Genomic DNA, 18,886 nt, shown 5'->3' on the forward strand with positions numbered 1-18,886 from the left:
TTGATGGTTTGGACAATCGTTTGAATAATCGTTTGGATGTCAGGTTACGGTATCCTGATTGACAACTCGACTCGGATACAACTTATTTGGACAATTACTGATCGATGGATTGGACAATGAACTAGGAATCAATCAACACATTGACAGATTTGTCATTCCAAATGGAAACAACGACAATCCAGTTGTAATCCATATTGAGCCTTGAATTCAAACAGTCGTGAATCAAATCATTAATAAACTACAAAAACAGTCCAATATACCAACTCGCATTTATCCACAACTCGATATGTGATGTTCAAATGTCTAATATTCAGACTGTGCTGATTGCAATTGTTGTTGTAATTGTGGTTGTGTGTAAATATCAATCCAATACTCGATTCAATACTTGATTCAACTTGAGCATGTACAGTTTTGTAGTAATCCATTTGATCACATTGACAGAATCAAGCAATGATCTGATTCAACAACACCGAATGATGCATCCATATCACTTGTATCAATCAATTGTACACAATCAGTCAATATAATCAACAATCACTGTCATGATTGACATGATTGATTCAATTCATTCAATTTATTCGATCCATTTAATTGCATAGATCCAACTGGCATTGCAACTCATTATTGTATAAATCACAACCTCATAATTCACCACAAACGATCAAGATTATACTTCTGTTCATATATGTATTTGTTGTATGCTCTTGTGATTTGAGTTCGGTCGCTTGCCAATTCATCTCGATAGCGTTTGGCTTTAGCTGGTGATTGAACACCTTGAATATACTGCGTGATATCATTCCACAGTTCAGGCGGTATGTGTGCCTTGTCAAGACTCGAGTTGTACCATTGTGGTTGTTGCGGAGCCACATGCGCAGTCGAAACAATCCGACGAGACGGATTCACTACAAAAAATGTCAGAATCTTGCAGTGTCCTGGTTGAGTTGGATCTGCAAGTTCAAATGATTGTTCTTTGTGTTGGTATCGATTGGGATAAACTACACATCGACCATTTGGTAATTCAAGCGATCCTATATACTGATTGCGTGGCGATTCTTGATCAATGCCGTACACATCTCTCCAATACATATCAGATGCTACTTGATAAAAACGATCAACAGCCACGCGGAAATCGAGTTTGGATGTGGTGATATTTTCCACGTCGTAGTAATACAGTCCAGTTGCAACAATCGATTCGTTAATTGGACCTTCATTGTGCCAGTTTCCCTCGTCGTATTTAGGTTTGGATGGTGTCAGTTGAATGTTGGTGAGTTTGACAATGACTTGTAGATTACGACCACGCAGTGATACTGGCTTTGCTGATTCATAATTGGATTCAAAATGTTCCAGAAGTGTTGGTACATACACGGGACGAATGACTCGAGTGTCTGGTTCCATACCACCATAGTCTGACTGGTTTGGTGGTTTATATCGATTTGTGTCATTGTGAATATCAATATACCTGAACATTGGATCCATCGTTCTGAACAGACTTTCAAACATTGGGACAAAACATTTAAATATTTTGGCAATGCATTTGTACATGTCTCGATGCCATATCGGATTCAGATTGTTGATGTATGAGTTGATGGTCACACTGCCATCCTGTTCGACACGGAATTCACTCGGAAGACATTGGAACTTGCGTGATATAAACTCGGAATCACCTTCAATGATGGGCGTATCTGAAACAAGTCGAGTCGATAACAATATATCGCATGGTACCATTGTGGTGTATTTGAGTCGTATCCTCAGTGGTGCAATCATCGTTTGTCCATATACAACACTGTACATTGATGCATCAATCAGATTGTGCACCATTTGACCAGTGTTGTGATTTGATCCATGTTCAAGATCCGATACATTTGTCATCAATCGCGTGTATACATTGTCAGGTATGCCATTGTCCAGTATATACGTCAGTTCAACAGGTCCTGGTACAATTGTGCCCAATCCATCACTGCCACTACAAACAAGCTGTTTGACAAAAACCCCAAGTTGTTCCAATGCAAGATTAAATGTTGATGGTGATATATTCTGATCGAGTGAGTCGGCCCTCCATTGCTCCACAATATGCTGGTTTGTGATATCGATCCACCACATGGGTTTGCAGAGTATACATTGCAGATACTGGATATACTGCATCTCGACAAGTGTGCGCACCTCTCCATGTGTATATCCGGCCATTCCAGATTTCATATCAATTTCGGCATTGTCCTTGTATGGCTGAATGCTCGAACTAGCAACATGAACCCGATACTGGAAACACGTTTCAATGATCTGGCCAGCAACCCTTTTGTTCATGTAGTCGGTATCATCCGATTTTACAATAGCCGTTAGATTTTCAAACATCCCGCCTTGATCCAACTCGGTACGTATTGAACTGTCTGGATGATTGTCGGCAAAATCAACAAGTGTTTTGATTAGTTTTACAATACCATTATAATCACACAAATCCATATCTCTGCGTGAAATAATAGTGTTGAGTTGCTGCATAATTCCATAATCTTGAAACACCTTGATCATCTCGGCCTTGTTTGTAGATTTCTCAATCATGTCGCTGACATTATCAAACAGACGCAAAGAGTCACACATACGAAGATTGCACATCGATATCGTCAATTGCTCAAAAACCAACGATCGTACAAGCGATACAGGAAAGTCGCGCATTTGGGATGCAGCTGTTCCAGCTACTTCGATCATGCGTGCTCTTAGTTCAGAGTCGTTGCTGTATTTGACACACAAGTCGTTCAGTGCTTGAATCAATCACGATCTTATCAACTCGGCTGAAATCACTTCACAATTTCTAATATCGCATAAACTCTGAATAGCATCAATACTTTGATCAATTACTGCTTGATCGACACTCCTGTATTCATGTCATGTCAAATTTACCAATTGTGATGACTGGACACACATTCATGCATAACACCACATACCTGAGCGTATTGACCAGTGCTGGAATGATGCCACATTTCACTGCTTTTACTGGGTCATGACGATAAATATTCCAATGCATGGTTTGAAAGTTTTCGATAAACCCAACAGCAACTGAACCACTGGATGATTCCAGTCGTGAAACAAGTCTTGATACCACAATGCCAAACTAATGATATTGTTCAATGTCAAATATACAATCAGATCAACATGACAAGACACTGTACAAACTGATCCAATATTGTATCATTGTAAACATACATTTTCATCGTCAATATCATGACAAACTTCCGAAAACAGGTCAATTGCCAATCTGAGCACTTCTTGATCAGACTCGTGAACAATAATCTCAACCATTGGCTTGATGTCAAATTTACACTCCTCACTCCAGTATCTATACTTGTAAAACTCTGTATATGTGTTTATCGCCTATATGCATATTGACACTGGGTGAGTTGAATGACAATCATTTGATCAATATCAATCATGACTTGCCGCTATTTTGACTTGACGGTTTGGTGATTGCATGCATTGTGAGAGTTGGTTGCTTAGTCGATGTGATACTTTGAACCGATCATCACTGTATACCATATTCGCAAATACTGTAGTAAACTCCATTACTTTGATCTACACAACACATGTTGATTAGTTTAGTCATGAACAATCCATTATTGTTACAATATATGAATACCTGTAAACTGGGTCGATTATACTCCAAATATTTGGCTGTGATATCTTGCAGTCCAATATTCTGTAAGCGAGGCACTACATCCATATAGTCTGTCATTTCAAACCAACACAAAGTCAGCAATGGTTTGAATTCATCAATAATACAATTGCTATTAAACTTACTGTAATTCTGTTTGTCCAACTCCAGTAGCAAGTCAAGCAGTCTGTCCCATATTTCATCAGCCTTGTATAGTTGAGCATCCGTTGTTAACAGTTTCAGATCTTCCATGTGTTGGATCAACTCTTTCATAACATCATCCAACTTCATGTTTGATAAAATTAGTAAAGTTGAATTTTGATTTGACAATTTCATTCATGCGAATGTTCAACAATTGCCAAGAATTGTTTATGTTTGGATTGTTGTAAAACACACAAACGAGTTGTTCCATTTTAGTATTGTTTTGATCAGTTTTTTGTAACAAAATTGGATTGTTATCAAACATGCATTTAGAAATACTGTAAATTAATATTCTGAATGTGATCGTTGTAGATTTGGTTTAATAAACAAGTTAGTTTACTACAACACATGGTAATGGATTACTAAACATCATCATAAATCAGATGGACTGGAGTGGAATGAAATGATATCAATGACAATTGCATTACAGTGTGTTGTGATTAAACCATCGAGTATTTCCAAATACAAACTTGAATGAAAAGTCTTGCCACAAGACTGATCAACTGTATTACTGTTTACACTGTGGTATTATTGATGTATTGGAATATTTGGTGTTCAGATACACGATGATAATGGTAGTACAAATCATGGCAGTTGTACAAACTAAATGTGATTAAAGCCAATAATAATGTCAGACAAGATTGGATAATGAATTAGCGTGTAAATCATCAACATTGACCAAGATTGATTGAAATGGTGAGATTGGGTTGGATGGTGATGAACACAACAAATGTGTGTGCAGAGTTGTATTGACAACATTGACAGTCAAACACAATACATGAATATGGATTCAAACTTGGTGATCGTACAATGTATGATTACTAAAAGTGTACAAAGTGTAGATTCAACACTATAGTCTGATTGTGTGTTATATGATGGTTGTTGTATATCAAACACGCAATACAGTCAATGTGTAGTAACCATTGTATATTGCAATGCAGAACACAGTCACTGCATAATGAATACCGAAGGAATCCATTTGACATGAATACAGTTGTAAATCAAAGCGTTTGCGGTTAAACAACACTCATGAAGGGTGCTTTTCAAAATATCTGATCAAAGGGTCGTAAAAGCATCATCCAATCGACATGATCATCAAATTGATCAATATGATATTATGGCTAGGGAGCAGCATACTGTCTAGTTCGATAGTTGCTCATTACAAGCAATCAAGTAGCCCTGTGTTGTTGGTTAATCTAAAAGGGTTAGGGTTGGTTTGCTATACAAAACATACAAATACAATCGAGTATGTTCAGTCTTATAATCAACATCAGTTTCAACACTCTGTTTTTGTATTAATAGTTTAAACTCACTGACCAGTCTGATGAAATTGGTTGATATTTTATTTGTACTGAGCGCGGCAGCAACCGTTAATGCAATACTTCCTCCAGCTGATAAATATGGTTCACCCCAAGCATCAGGCACTTTCAGTCAAGTGTCTGATCCAACCAATGAACCTAATCCAGGCACTTCCGACGACTGGCAAGAAGTAATGGATGCAATTAATTCAAGCATTTTCGACGAAGACTGGCGAAACATATTAGATCCGATTGATCCAAACACATCCGACCAAGACTGGCAACAACCGATTGATCAACCCAGTTCAAGCACTTCCAGTCAAGTATCTGGCCCGAATAATGAGCTTATTCTAGAGATTCCCGACCAAGACTGGCAAGACATAATGGATGAACTTGATTCAAGCATTTTTGACGAAGACTGGCGAAACATATTAGATCCGATTGATCCAAGCACTTCCAATGAAGACTGGAAACAACCAATTGATCAACCCAGTTCGAGCACTTCCAGTCAAGTTCCTGACCCAATTGATCAAGTCGGTACAAACACTTTTGACAAAGACCAACAACAACCAGCTGATCAACCCAGTTCAAGTATTCCCAAACAAACCCAGCAACACCTAATGGATGCAACTGATTTAAATATTTCCGACAAAGATCAGCAACAGCCGATTGATCAGTCCAGTCCAAGCACTTCCAGTCAAGGTCGGAAACGGCCGATTGGTGATTCCAGTTCAAGTGGTGCTCCAAAACGAAGTCGGAAACGACGAATTGATCAACCCAATCCAAGTACTTCTGACGAATACTGGAAACCACTATTTGATATAATTAATCCAAATATTCCCAGTCAAGACCAACAACAACCAATGGAACAAGTCGAGTCTGCTAATACTAGTTCAAATCAAGTGACTGGGTTAAGCCGAAAATTTCAGAGAACCTTTGATGGTCTAAAGCAAGGGCTTATAGCGTCTAAAGAATTACGAGACAAAAAATGGCAACAATATCGTAGGTATGTAGACCTTGAATTCGAACAACAAATGACGTTAGCAATGGGCAAAGAAATATCTGGATCAAAATACGATCCAAACGTTCAAAAGCAATTGAAACAAGAGTATGAAAAGCTAAGGAGAAAAGTATACAGTACCAGACAAAAATTGAAAAACTACATGAAAAAGCATGGTTTAGAATTTGATGAGCCAGACCCAGATTGATGATGTGTCGATCAATTTGATTTCGAATAAATTTAAACTTTCTGATGTGTTGGTATTTGTCGAGTATCGTGAATGGTCAACAACCATATCATTGATTGCATACTGTGTTGAGTATTACATCAACAATTACTGGGTTGTTGATTGATACATTGACATGGTTTGTTACATATACATCAATGACATGACAACAACCAGTGTTGATTGTAACTATCAGTCATACTTGCAATCACTTGTCAGTTGTATGGTTGCATGATATCACCAACTGATCATGTCGTGTATTGTACAACAAACGGAGCAATACACTTGTTCAAAGTCTGTCACAAGCAAAAAGTGTTTGCCATGTCACTGTCAATGTTGGAAATCACAACATACAATGTTTGATTGAAGGATTCAACACGCCATTACAAATCATCATTGCATTGTATCAAGAATATACTAAAACTAACCAATACGTTAATGTCTTGCAATATATTGTGTTTGACTACAATCACATCCAGCATTGTGCAGTTGGTGATATTGCTGAATCAAGATATGAAAGTGATCCATCAAGTGGTTCAATTGAAACAAACACTGCAAACCATTCAATCAATGTTGGAAATTGTGTTGGAATACTGAATGGACAAACCTTTGAGTAAAATACAAGTCAATATACAGTAATGCTATGTATACTGTGGTTAGTGGAAATGATTACTCGTATCCAATTTCAGATGATGATCAAATAATTCAGACTTGCAAGTATTATGAATTTGAACACATCCAAATTGCTGAAACGTTTGTTACTGAATCTAGAAACCCTGATCCAACAATGACAAATAAGCAGTGTCAAAACAGAAATCAATTGCATGCATTATCAACAATTAGTGAACCTGAAAACAACAAAACATATGACATATGACAGGACATTTCAAACAACTTGTTTTCTAGAGCAACTATAAATGCCATTCATTGACTCGATCAAAAACTACACCAATTACTTGCAATGCATTCATATTTGACATCCAAATTTGACATACATATCCAGTTCAACAACAGAAAGCGTCAAACAAGTGGTATCATGATTACTATTCACAAAACAAGCAAATTGGACAACAGCGCTGTCGCAACTATTATGCTTCAAACTCGGAATCAGAAACGATGCAGCTGAAAAAAAGTACACAAAGTCGACGAGTATAGTTTATTGAATCATTCAACACCAATATCGTGTACTTGAAAATCAATGACATCAATTCCACCATCTACCAGAAACATGTTTGTTGCGGTGTGTTATTTGATGTGAATTTTGCACCAGTATGTTCATGTCTGATACAATTCATGGCTGTTATTGGACTTTGTACGACTGAACCATTGTCCAAATGTGATGATGTTTATGCCACTGTTGTAAATCGAATGGGTGCATATTGAAATACATGATATTGTTGTAATAGATTGTAGTATGTCTTGTATGCAAAGTACGACAATCTCTCGAGTTTGAATTCATTGTAAATATACACCAGACATTCATCAAACTGAACCTTTTAGTATTTTTGCTTGCTTGAAATAGCTCCAGCAAACAAACAAGCGTTTATGCAATGCACATTGTGTATGCTACACCAACAACATCATTGATGGTCAATACACACAAGTATTGTTGATGTACACTTTGAGTTCCAAGACTGTATTTTTTGTAGCGGGAAAGTCGTTGAAAAGCTGCACATTGAATTGAACTGTTTTGAGTTCCACTTTAAACATCTGTTCAGCAATCAGTTCATACTTTTGACAAACTCATGTATGAATGATGGTTTATCAATGTTTTTATCAAGACACGGTAAATTGGTTCATGATCAATGATTTGGGTTGGTTCCAATGTTACTGCATTGATGACATTGAGTGTATCTGAAACAGCAACATCATCACTTGATTCGAGTTTCAAACGATAATTATTGACTGTGTTGGTCAAACTGCAGATTCACTGCTATTGGATTCAGACTCTGTAGCAAGACTTTCTGTGTGATGAAACAGCATCTGAAACTGCACCAATCGTTTGATTTCCAATAATATGAGCATCGTCCATAATAATATCATCAGCGGTTTGTGGTTCAGCATTTACCATTATACGAATCCAGTGAATATGTTGATTGTAGGTTTGTAAACAGAGGCTACAAGCCAGCAGTGGCATCGTTTGTAGACTTTTGATTTTGAAAGCATTCATAATTTTTGATATGTTACTATCATACAGCAAGGCACATTGCAGTTGCTCACTTTGTCGACTTTTATTGGCAACTTATTATGTACCAGCCACAAATATGATATTGCAGACTTGTAGATGCTTAAAAATGGGGTTTTCAAATTGACTTTTGAATTTGAGGATCGTGAACATATGATGGTATGTTGATGGTTGTCATTATTGGCAAGTGTGCTGCAGTTGATTGAAGACACAAAAGAATGAATCAATATTCGATTGTGTTGTTTATTAACAAGTGAGTGAGTGTGTTTATAAAATGGAAGAAACCAAGAAAGTCATGTGAATCCCAGTTCAAACGTCATTGTTGATGGTTTTTGATTGTTAAACTATTCAGAAATGTCTCACATTCACACACTAGTAATATCTCACACAATGCAAGTCAACACTCTCACACTAGTAATGTCTCACATTAATGAGACATTAATTCTGGTGTAAATTTGACTAATTTCCAAATATTTCAATCGTGTGAATTGTCTTGAAATATCCCGAAATTTTGTTATTTTGACTCGATTAAAAAGTCGATTTTTGTTTTACAATTTGACAAATAAATTGCTTTTTTACTCTTTTTTCTTTTCATAAAATGCCAAAACGATTCCTCAATGTTGAATACGACACACTTACTACTGAAATCGATGTGACTGACTTTGAAGACCCGAGTGACGTTCAGGATGCTATCAAGTCTGAGTATGGTCCTGCTATGGCTGACATTGATGCTCCTCAACTCCAACTATACACCAACAGTAACAAGAGCCAACTAATCAACACCTGGGCTTTACTCGACTCTCTTCCTCAATAATACTTTACTCAAGATGGTTATTGTGTTGTTATTGGTTGTTTACCACCACCTACCAGGGAACCTACTCAAGCTGACCTAGGTCCAACATCTGCAGCAGCCTCAACCGCACTACTGGATTTTTGGACTGCTTTCACAAACTACCCTAACCCTCTTGAAGTAAACACTGTTGTCCAACTTCCAGCAGACGTATTCATCCTTGGAAACCATTCAATTGGATCATCCATTTACATCCGTCCTTGTTATCCTAAACTTTTTGAAAAATCACTATCTATTGTGCAATCTGCTGATATACGTCATTTGATCATCCTTGGAAATCCTGGAATTGGCAAGACATATTTTGGTTACTTTTTGTTGTTGCATCTTGCTCGCTCTGGTGCTACAGTCGTGTATGAGAGTGGAGTTGATCAAAAAAGATATCTGCTTACTCCCAATGGTGTATTCGAAGGAGGAAAGCATGCTTTTTGGAAAATCTTGGATTCCTCGTCAACATTCTACATTGTTGATGGCTCGGCACCTGTTGATGTTGATGCCAAGACCATTCTTGTTACTTTACCTCGTTGGGAAATTTGGCATCGGTTTTCCAAGGGATCCTGCGACATTCGGTATATGCCAGTGTGGTCAAAAGAAGAATTGCATTCTTGTCGCTCAATGCTGTTTCCTACAGTTCCACAAGAATTGGTTGAAAGTCTGTATTTGAAGTGGGGAGGAATTGCTCGTTATGTTCTTAAACATGCATTGGTAAAAGAACAACAGGATTTTCTCGACAAAGCTTTAAATATTTCCAATATCGATTCAGTTGTCAAGTCTTTTGGTAAATATGGTGAAAACTTAGACGCTTCAAGTTGTTTGATTCATATATCAGTCAAGGATGGCTTCCACGGTGGTCCTTATCAGTTTGCTTCTGACTATGTGGTTGATGAAATTTACAACCGTGTGTATGCCAGAGACCGAGATCATCTTATCAGATTCGTTTCTGTTACTCGAGAAATTGGTGAAACTGGTCAACTTAATAGGGCATTATTTGAAAAGCACGCTCATACAGTCATCGCTAAAGGTGGTTCATTCAAGATTCGTGATTTACGTACCAAGCTGGAGTCTACACTTCAACTGCCGATGGATCTTAGTACTTTGTTATTGTCCAACAATTCTCAAGTTCAAGACACAACGAATTGCTATTTCCGTCCCATTAGCAATATTTTTGAATCTGTTGATTCGTTCATCAAGCCAAATCTACTTTTCCAAATGACCGGTGCCAAAGATCATCCTTGTAAACAGACTGAACTTCGTAATGTTTTGGAAATACTTGGTAATCCGTCAAAACCAGAACTGTATTTTGTTGTACCTCCTGATCGTTTTGCCTGTTTACACACCAAAGCTACCACGGAACAGATGGTCGAGTATTGTCACAAAACGATACTATTGCGAGTGTTGAGAAGTTGACTCGATTTGTTTTGACGTTTGAACCATCTCATCAATAAGGTATGTAGACTATAATCAATGATATTTATTGGCTGCATAACGCTAATCCTAACTCTGTTTCTCGACCTCGTTCTACACAACACACGGCGTTTGATTTCTTAAAGGTGAATAATATCGTATGGGTTCCATTGGACAACAAACCTCACTTTGTGGAAATGACCACTTTCATTGTCAGGAACTTCCCAATCGTGTAATTTAATCGCTTTGGTTTTGAAACCTATAGTTTCTTGTAAATAATTGCATATCCCAAGACTGTTTTTCATCATACAGTTTTGAAACTAATATTTTGATTCAAGAACAAACTGCGTTTTCCTTTTTCTTTTGCAAATAAAAGTTGTTTTGTTACTTATAATTTTGGTCAACCAATTGACTGCCAAACTGTACAGCAGTTTTGCTGACATTGGATTTTTCCGATCGATAGTCTTGGGTTTCAAACTTGAATCAAATTCCCAGCTGACAAAACACTGCAGAGATTGTTACAAGCACAAAAGCAGCTGTTTCAAGAGATGTTGGTATTATACAAGGAGTACCAGAAAGTATACTCTTACAAAGAATTGTTTGCAACTGAATTGAATCAAATAGCCATACGTGATAAACAGCGGGTTGATTGTGGTTTTATTCCCAATCAATGGTATTGACAAAAACAACCGGGGATGAGCCAGGATCAAGAGTTGGAGGCTAGACACAATTATGAATGGAATATGCTAGAGTATCAAAAAGATGATCAAAAAAAGCGTGAAATTCAACAGATCAGCAATGATGTCCAAATGCATAGTGTAATCAAGCAAATTTGAATCCATTTTGGCATTGCAAGACACAATATCACATTTGGAAGAGTTGATTGGAAATATAAAGACTCGTACTCGATAAACACGGACTTGTCAGTGGTTTGATTTTATACTCTATCATTCTTACAACAAGATCCAGCTAAACCCAGTCTGATGTGTACATTAACGCTTAGTACTGGTTAAAAAACTACCCATTGTATCCAATTTGAGGCATCAAGTATGAGTCTGGCACAAATAGCTCGTATTTATTATGAATTACAAGCAAAGCTATTGACTATTCTACCCTAATACTTTTGACTTGAATTCCTTTCTGCAAATAATTTATGTTTTGACAACCTTGTACATGATTTAGCAGTAAGTGTCGGTTAAAAAGCTGGTATCATCGGGTGTTCTATCTATACTACTTTTGATTGATCGAATGTCAATATGTTTGTACAACAGTTTGGTACAACTGACTGTTCATGGATTATTATCACATGAGTCAATACTGACCTGATTTGCGATATTCAGTGTTGTTGGAATATCAACACAACATCAACACCAAACATCAGATTGACACTGCACGTTGATGTTGATGAATGCAACATGAATATTGAAACAATGCATCATAATGCGTACAAGTCGCAGATTGCAGTTCAAACTCAATGCAAAGTGCACATTGTTACAGTTTGGTCATGAACAAAGCGATACGCACAATGTGCAGTTCATGTCTACGACTCGACTGATTGGTAGACAACGACCATTTGCATTGTTGAACAGTAAACTGAACAGTAAATGACCATCAAACGCATGGCTTGGCATTGACATTCAAGCAATCACCATGATTGTAATATTTGCAAGTTGTCCACAAGTTGTTTACAAACGACCATCAATTGACAATGACATGCATGTGTATGGTTGACTATACAATATACTACATGAACCAATATTACTGACTGAATACAAGTCACAATTGCAAGTATCCATGTGGTAATGGACTGACATTGGTGTTGATATTGAATTGATTGACTAATCGATCATCATCAATTACATCAGTGATTGGTATATGCAACAGATATACACCATGTCCGAGTCTGATACATGTCGATATATGCGTGTCAATCAGCAATGCATATTTGTGGCCATTACAGTCGAATGTGAATCGAGTCGATCATTAAACCAACCAATCAATGATTGCATTCTAAATGTAGTGCGATTTGATGCAACATGACAATATATCTTCCAACAGGTTCAACATACACAACACCGATATCCAATACATCACACATGAATACACTGCATATACAAGCAGTAGTAATGACCAATCCAAACCAACAGTGGCAGAGTTACACATCAACATATACTCGATTATCAGTCGAGTCTGCATATATCAACTAGTTGCAACACGTCATAATCAATGTGTATTGTATTGTCCACCAATCGATCATGACAACTAATCAATACCAATCATGTAGTCAATACAATCACTAGCATATCGATGATTGTTGACTTGTGGTTACAACTCGCCAATTGCATCCAATGTTACAGGTGATACACATCTGATTACTGCAAATCAACAACTTGTCAATCATATCATAGTGTGTATTGCCAACGAACCATGCAATTACAAATCAATGTATACGTGATCAACACTTGATATTTGATGGTGATGAGCCAACCATGATTGATTGTATCATACAACTAATACAGTTGCATTGTCTGGTATTGATGATCAACCCATTCATGTCAAACAGTAACTAATGTGTGTATATCGAGTTTGTGTTGCATGAACACATCAAGGTGTTTGATAACGAGTCCAACGTGATGATACAAACCCAATATTATATGAATATCCAAGTTGATGAATCAAGTCGAGGTTTGCAAAGTGTCAATATGTCAGGTCAATCAAACAAGTCAGTCAACCATTATATTGTGACTAGTGATGACACGGTTTGAATGTCAACGAGTTAGATAGTCGACAATATCGGTGATTGTGATTTGGTCAAACCGCAACACTTGTATATCACTGAGTCGGTTTGATGTGTGTGGTGTAAGCAGTATGCATAAACTCGTTGATATCATGGACTATAACCAATATACATCACACACATATACAGTGGTAAACACCAACGTGTGGTGTATCCAGTGATCGTATATTGGTTGATTGATGCAATATGATCATACATACTATTGTATTGGTGACAAATGGTCGTATAGATGACTGAATTATCATATACAGGTCATTGGTATCCTTGTCGCATTATGGTGCCATTACACAGTATTTCTACACAAATCACACCCTGATGCTACGCTTCCAATTTCAATAAGCAATTATATAAAGAAAGAGTCTTTCAAAGTCATTTCAACATTGACAACAAATCAACACCAACCCTGATAGTGACACAAATCTCTTAGGATGGTCATTCAAAAAGCATGCTTTTAATATCATTTATTCAATAATGGATATAAATATAGTTCAAAAACTGGCTCGTTGAATGACATTACAACTTGCGCAACCAACCACCAAAATGAAACTCGCAGTTGCCGTACTGTCATCGATGTTGGCTGTCTTCTCGGTCACAGTTGCCAATCCAGTTGATCCCAGTTCGACCATGAGTGCTGAAGTCAGCACTGCGACAGTTTCTCCCAGTGCAACTGAAACTGCAAGTGCTAAAGCTAGCACCTTGAACACTTTTAGTAGGTTTGATTATCCGAAAAAATTAAAATCATATAATGAGTTTGGCAAGTATTGCTATTCAATTGGCTTGGAGGGAGTATTTATGATCGAAGAACACGCAACACTTTCAGTTAAAATCGACAAAATAGAGAAAGATATTCACAATGTAGATGCTCGGATCAAGGCTCAAAAAACTTGCTGTATAATCTGGAGCAAGATTTTGACTTTCTAAATAGAGCCTCGGGTCAAGGATCAGTAGACCTCGACCTTGAAGCTAATATTAGAACCCAGCGTGAGTTTCTTGATGAACTCCAAGAGATTCTCCAAAAAATTCTTGATGGGTATCGGATTAGGCTTAAAAAAGATTCTGAGCAAGAATTGGAGCTTAAACATTACTTTGAGCATCACCATAAGTTTGAGGTGACAGATTCTGACGATAATATAAACCTGGAATCGTATCACTCGTACAAGAGTTGTTTTGACTTTTTCTACAGTTACTTTTCAAGTGTATTTTCACGGTTTGAGCAAGATGCTCAGCAGCAAGCTTTACAACCATAGACCCGTCACGATGTTGGATTTGAGTGAACCATCACAGTCACATCCAGTATATGTTGTAATGCAGCGTGTATTGCATGGTGGTTTAATTGTCATGTGTCATGCATTCAATGTCATTCATTTAATAAACATCGTGTATTGTCAAACCATGTGTATTATACTAACAGTTTGATCATATTGCACCAATCAACTACTATGTGCTGGCATGACTGATCATTCGGTGTGCTACACATATTGAATGCATGCAAATCCATGACTGTCAATACTTGTTGTTGAAATGGGTTCAGATCACCATCAGCTCGCTCACTCGTTGCACCAATGTGATTACATGATCAATCTGACACCAACCAAACCACACTCGAATATATATGTTCCAGTCATGTGCATGGTGTATCTATTGTCAACTCACAATGTCAACTCCAACACATTCCACCATGGTTATGGTCACATCACACCATGCTGATGTATGTCGATCGGTATCACATTGCAACCGACTGTCATCCAATGACTGCAATGCAATACCGTGCATGTATTGTGACTGATACGTTGTGCACCATCAGCAAGTGTGCAACTGTCACTTGATATATCGACTCTGATATGCAACAACATGCTGTGTTTACCATGATCAGGTTTTTGATCAATATCGGACTCACAATACATGATTTGACATGTTGGATCGTGTGGATGTGTCATGAACTGCAATTTAGTTGCAGACACACATATGTTTGACATTGACTGATGCATACTGTGCAATGACTGATCAGTGCGAGTGTAATCACACACTTGGTGGTATTGTGCATTATGGTTGTTTGACAATGGATGAATGCTCGATTAGTCGGTTATATGCAACCCATCTGATTCGACCTATTTGAACAAACACTCGATGTAACTGACAACAATGTGTATACATGGCTGTTGGATCAGTCGAGTTTGTGCTGATACTGCCATACATGAGTTGGTCAACAAACTTGTAGCACTGCCAAATACACTCGTATGGTTTGCTTGCATGAGATAATCTTGTGGTTTAACACCCAAGTTTATTTTACAGTCGTATTCACGTAAAATCAAATACTTTTTTGTATTGATCTTGTAATGATTGTCTTGGAATAAACAATCGTTACATATTCATTGTTGTTGTTGTTGTTGTTGGAATGGATTATTTGTTTTATTGAAGCTACAAGTTGTTTGGTGTCTGGAATGGCTCAGCACACACAGTCATTCCAAACACCAAAGTAATTGTCAGCAGGGTTCAAGAATGGACAGTATGATGCTGTATAGTGTAGTTCCAAACATCGCGCTGTTTGTTGAATAGTTGGTAAACCATGTCTAATTAGAGTTGTTTTGTGGAATGGAATGTTGTCTAGAATAAAGTGACCGTTTGGAACCGTTTGGGAATGTTGCATGTCATTGTTTAACAAGTTAATATTACAGCATTCACTGCTGCCTTGATCAATCTCTCAACATATTGATCGTCATATGAAACACACACTATTAGACTATAGTTTTGAACTGAAATGTTGTTTTTGGACTGTACTCTTTCACCTCTGTTTGTATAGCCATACATTGTACAATCACCAAGTTTAAACCCAACTCGTCCATTGCAATCCAAATATTTGATTCTATTGTGCGAATGTTTTCAATACTTGACAAACTCTTCCATGCCAATTCATCAGTCGCTTACAAGAGTGAGCTTTCTGTATGTGTTGTTCCATTCCAAGATGCTTGAAATAGTTGGCTGACAAATGTGTGCCTGGTAAAAGTCCATTCGAGCACTACCAACATCACTTTGTCCGAGTGTTGGTGACTTTACGAGGTTGTCACATATCCACTTTGCAATGTCTTGTTCGAGTCCAGAGTCTGATAATGACAAATCTACAGTGTAAAGAGTGTAAAGAGTGGAAACACTAAACACTTTGTCAAGTTCAGAATGTCTTGACTACAAACTGAAACCCAAGACTTGGCATGACAGAATCTCAAACAGCAGCGATGAAATGACCCAGAACTATACAGCATAACGTCTGTGACAAGAACAATTGTTTTACCACTCGACATAGTTGTTTTGGTTCCAGAACTAAAAGATATGATGGTTATGGTTGAACAAGTGACTAGATATGTCAAATATCTCAGATTTGAACACTTATAGTCGAGGCACTCATCTTCAGAGTTCAATCAGCTTGACTCTGTATTTCTGACGTTGATAGTTTGTTGTATAACAACTTGATACAACAATAACATATCAGAGCTTACTCGACCAACCAACGCACACTGGAGTGTACAACAAACCATTGTGTAGTGGCATTCAGGTCATGTCTTTTACCACAGTCACCTCAATCACTGGTCAAGGTTTCAAATCCCACAGTGTTTGATATACACCAATACCCAACACTCTGTTGAACCATGCTACTGTGAATTTTGCAAAGCGTTTAGAACGCCATGTGGAATGGAAACTAGACTTCAATTTCCATCAATATCAAAACACCAATCGACAATTTGGAACCACATTCAACGTCGGTTTGACACATTGTTTACAAATGCAATATCGCAAATTGTACAAGAACATACGCAGTTTGTTGACATGTCCCATGCGATTTCAGACCACAACTACCAACAGTTGATAACCTAATAGCAAATACACATTATGAGCAACAAGACCATTGACACACATACCTTGGAATTATGAACAAGATGCTTATAGATATTGAAAACACCAAGAAACAACTAGATGAACTCGATACTCGACAATCACCACATACATTCAGTGTTGCACCAATTTGTTGATTCCAACATCACCACATAATGTTGGACAATACAGCATGTCAATGGCACATCAATGACACATGAACAGACGCTAAACATCAGTCAATATACATGTCAAAATACACCACAATTAGTCGAGTTTCAAATGGTCACATACAACACATCAACACGAATTATAAATGTCTGCAAACCGTGCATATGCATGCTCAATCAATGGTGATATACCATATACACAACCAGTTTAAATATGGCTGGTAAATAACTGCTATTGGCCAAGTTATACATGTTCAAAGTGGACCATTTGCATCATCACAATCGCGTACTAAATGGCCTATTTCACAACCAATACTCAAGCCTGTGTTGATATGGTGACATGACAATACTTGTATATACTTGGTATTGTATCATGTACAATTTCAATACAATCCATGCATGTTTGATAACACAGTAATTGAATAGCTGACGTTTTGTAGGTTGGATATTATAGTCGATGTTTGACGTGTTAATAACTCGGTCTACAATGGTCGTACAATGTCGAAATCAACTGCAATGTATGGTACACATATAGTCATGTATTGTGTATATGATTACGTCGTCATTGGGGCAGTATATCAATGTGTATCATGACCATCAAATGCATGTCCGAAAGTGTCGTTTTGACGTGTTTGATGTCGAATATCTTGACCAATAGTGACACTAGTTGCATGCGATTGACACTGAACATGAGTATACATGCATACTATATACTGGACATGCATCAGGCCATATCGTCAATTAAATTGGAAACATGTTATAATCACGACTGTCGACTGAATTGGACGCAACTGGAATACACTCAAAACATACGATATTACACTGTAGTTTGAACTGTATACACATCATATATTCATGTTACAATGGCCGATACATTCACTTGATTACAATACATATCGATGACTGGCATATTTACTAACGATTGATTGTGTAATGTATGAATATCAAATGCACTGTATAGTTTAATTGACGAGTGTATTTGACGAGTATTTAGACTAGTATTCTGACCGGTATTTGACGATTGTTTGACGATTGTCTAAACCTGCATTCTGACCAGTTGTTTGACTGTTATTCTGACTTGTATTTGACGAGTATTTTGACGAGTATTTGACGAGTGTTTGATTAGTTTAACCAGTATTTCAACCTGCATTCTGACTAGTTGTTTGACGATTGTCCAGACCTGCATTCTGACTAGTTGTTTGACTGTTATTCTGACCTGTATTTGATCATATTTGACGAGTATTTTGACTTGTA

General features: G+C 37.4%; 6 protein-coding genes across 6 annotated transcripts; 3 read left to right on the forward strand and 3 right to left on the reverse strand.

Annotated features, from left to right (window-relative positions):
• Positions 1-648: 648 nt before the first annotated feature.
• Positions 649-1,725, reverse strand: BATDEDRAFT_14357 (uncharacterized protein; the record flags this gene model as incomplete). Its single annotated transcript, XM_006682075.1, has 1 exon — positions 649-1,725. The coding sequence occupies one exon, from the start codon at positions 1,723-1,725 to the stop codon at positions 649-651; it is 1,077 nt and encodes a 358-aa protein (XP_006682138.1).
• Positions 1,726-1,894: 169 nt separating this feature from the next.
• Positions 1,895-2,517, reverse strand: BATDEDRAFT_32433 (uncharacterized protein; the record flags this gene model as incomplete). Its single annotated transcript, XM_006682160.1, has 1 exon — positions 1,895-2,517. A coding segment is annotated over exon 1 (205 nt), but the record flags the coding sequence as incomplete, so codon positions are not given.
• An 897-nt stretch (positions 2,518-3,414) lies between these two features.
• On the reverse strand, positions 3,415-3,931 carry BATDEDRAFT_91961 (uncharacterized protein; the record flags this gene model as incomplete). Its single annotated transcript, XM_006682270.1, has 3 exons — positions 3,415-3,561; positions 3,626-3,714; positions 3,787-3,931. The coding sequence occupies 3 exons, from the start codon at positions 3,929-3,931 to the stop codon at positions 3,415-3,417; spliced, it is 381 nt and encodes a 126-aa protein (XP_006682333.1).
• A 1,234-nt stretch (positions 3,932-5,165) lies between these two features.
• Positions 5,166-6,347, forward strand: BATDEDRAFT_92093 (uncharacterized protein; the record flags this gene model as incomplete). The annotated part of the gene is made up of 1 exon (XM_006682226.1): positions 5,166-6,347. One exon carries the CDS (start codon positions 5,166-5,168, stop codon positions 6,345-6,347), a length of 1,182 nt encoding a protein of 393 aa, XP_006682289.1.
• Positions 6,348-9,148: 2,801 nt separating this feature from the next.
• Positions 9,149-10,804, forward strand: BATDEDRAFT_92094 (uncharacterized protein; the record flags this gene model as incomplete). Its single annotated transcript, XM_006682227.1, has 2 exons — positions 9,149-9,308; positions 9,378-10,804. 2 exons carry the CDS (start codon positions 9,149-9,151, stop codon positions 10,802-10,804), a joined length of 1,587 nt encoding a protein of 528 aa, XP_006682290.1.
• A 3,334-nt stretch (positions 10,805-14,138) lies between these two features.
• BATDEDRAFT_27970 (uncharacterized protein) lies at positions 14,139-14,845 on the forward strand (the record flags this gene model as incomplete). Its single annotated transcript, XM_006682150.1, has 2 exons — positions 14,139-14,356; positions 14,524-14,845. The coding sequence occupies 2 exons, from the start codon at positions 14,139-14,141 to the stop codon at positions 14,843-14,845; spliced, it is 540 nt and encodes a 179-aa protein (XP_006682213.1).
• Positions 14,846-18,886: the final 4,041 nt, after the last annotated feature.

The sequence above is a fragment of the Batrachochytrium dendrobatidis genome (genome assembly GCF_000203795.2).
Source record: "Batrachochytrium dendrobatidis JAM81 unplaced genomic scaffold BATDEscaffold_15, whole genome shotgun sequence".
In the NCBI taxonomy this organism is placed as follows: Eukaryota; Fungi; Chytridiomycota; class Chytridiomycetes; order Rhizophydiales; genus Batrachochytrium; species Batrachochytrium dendrobatidis.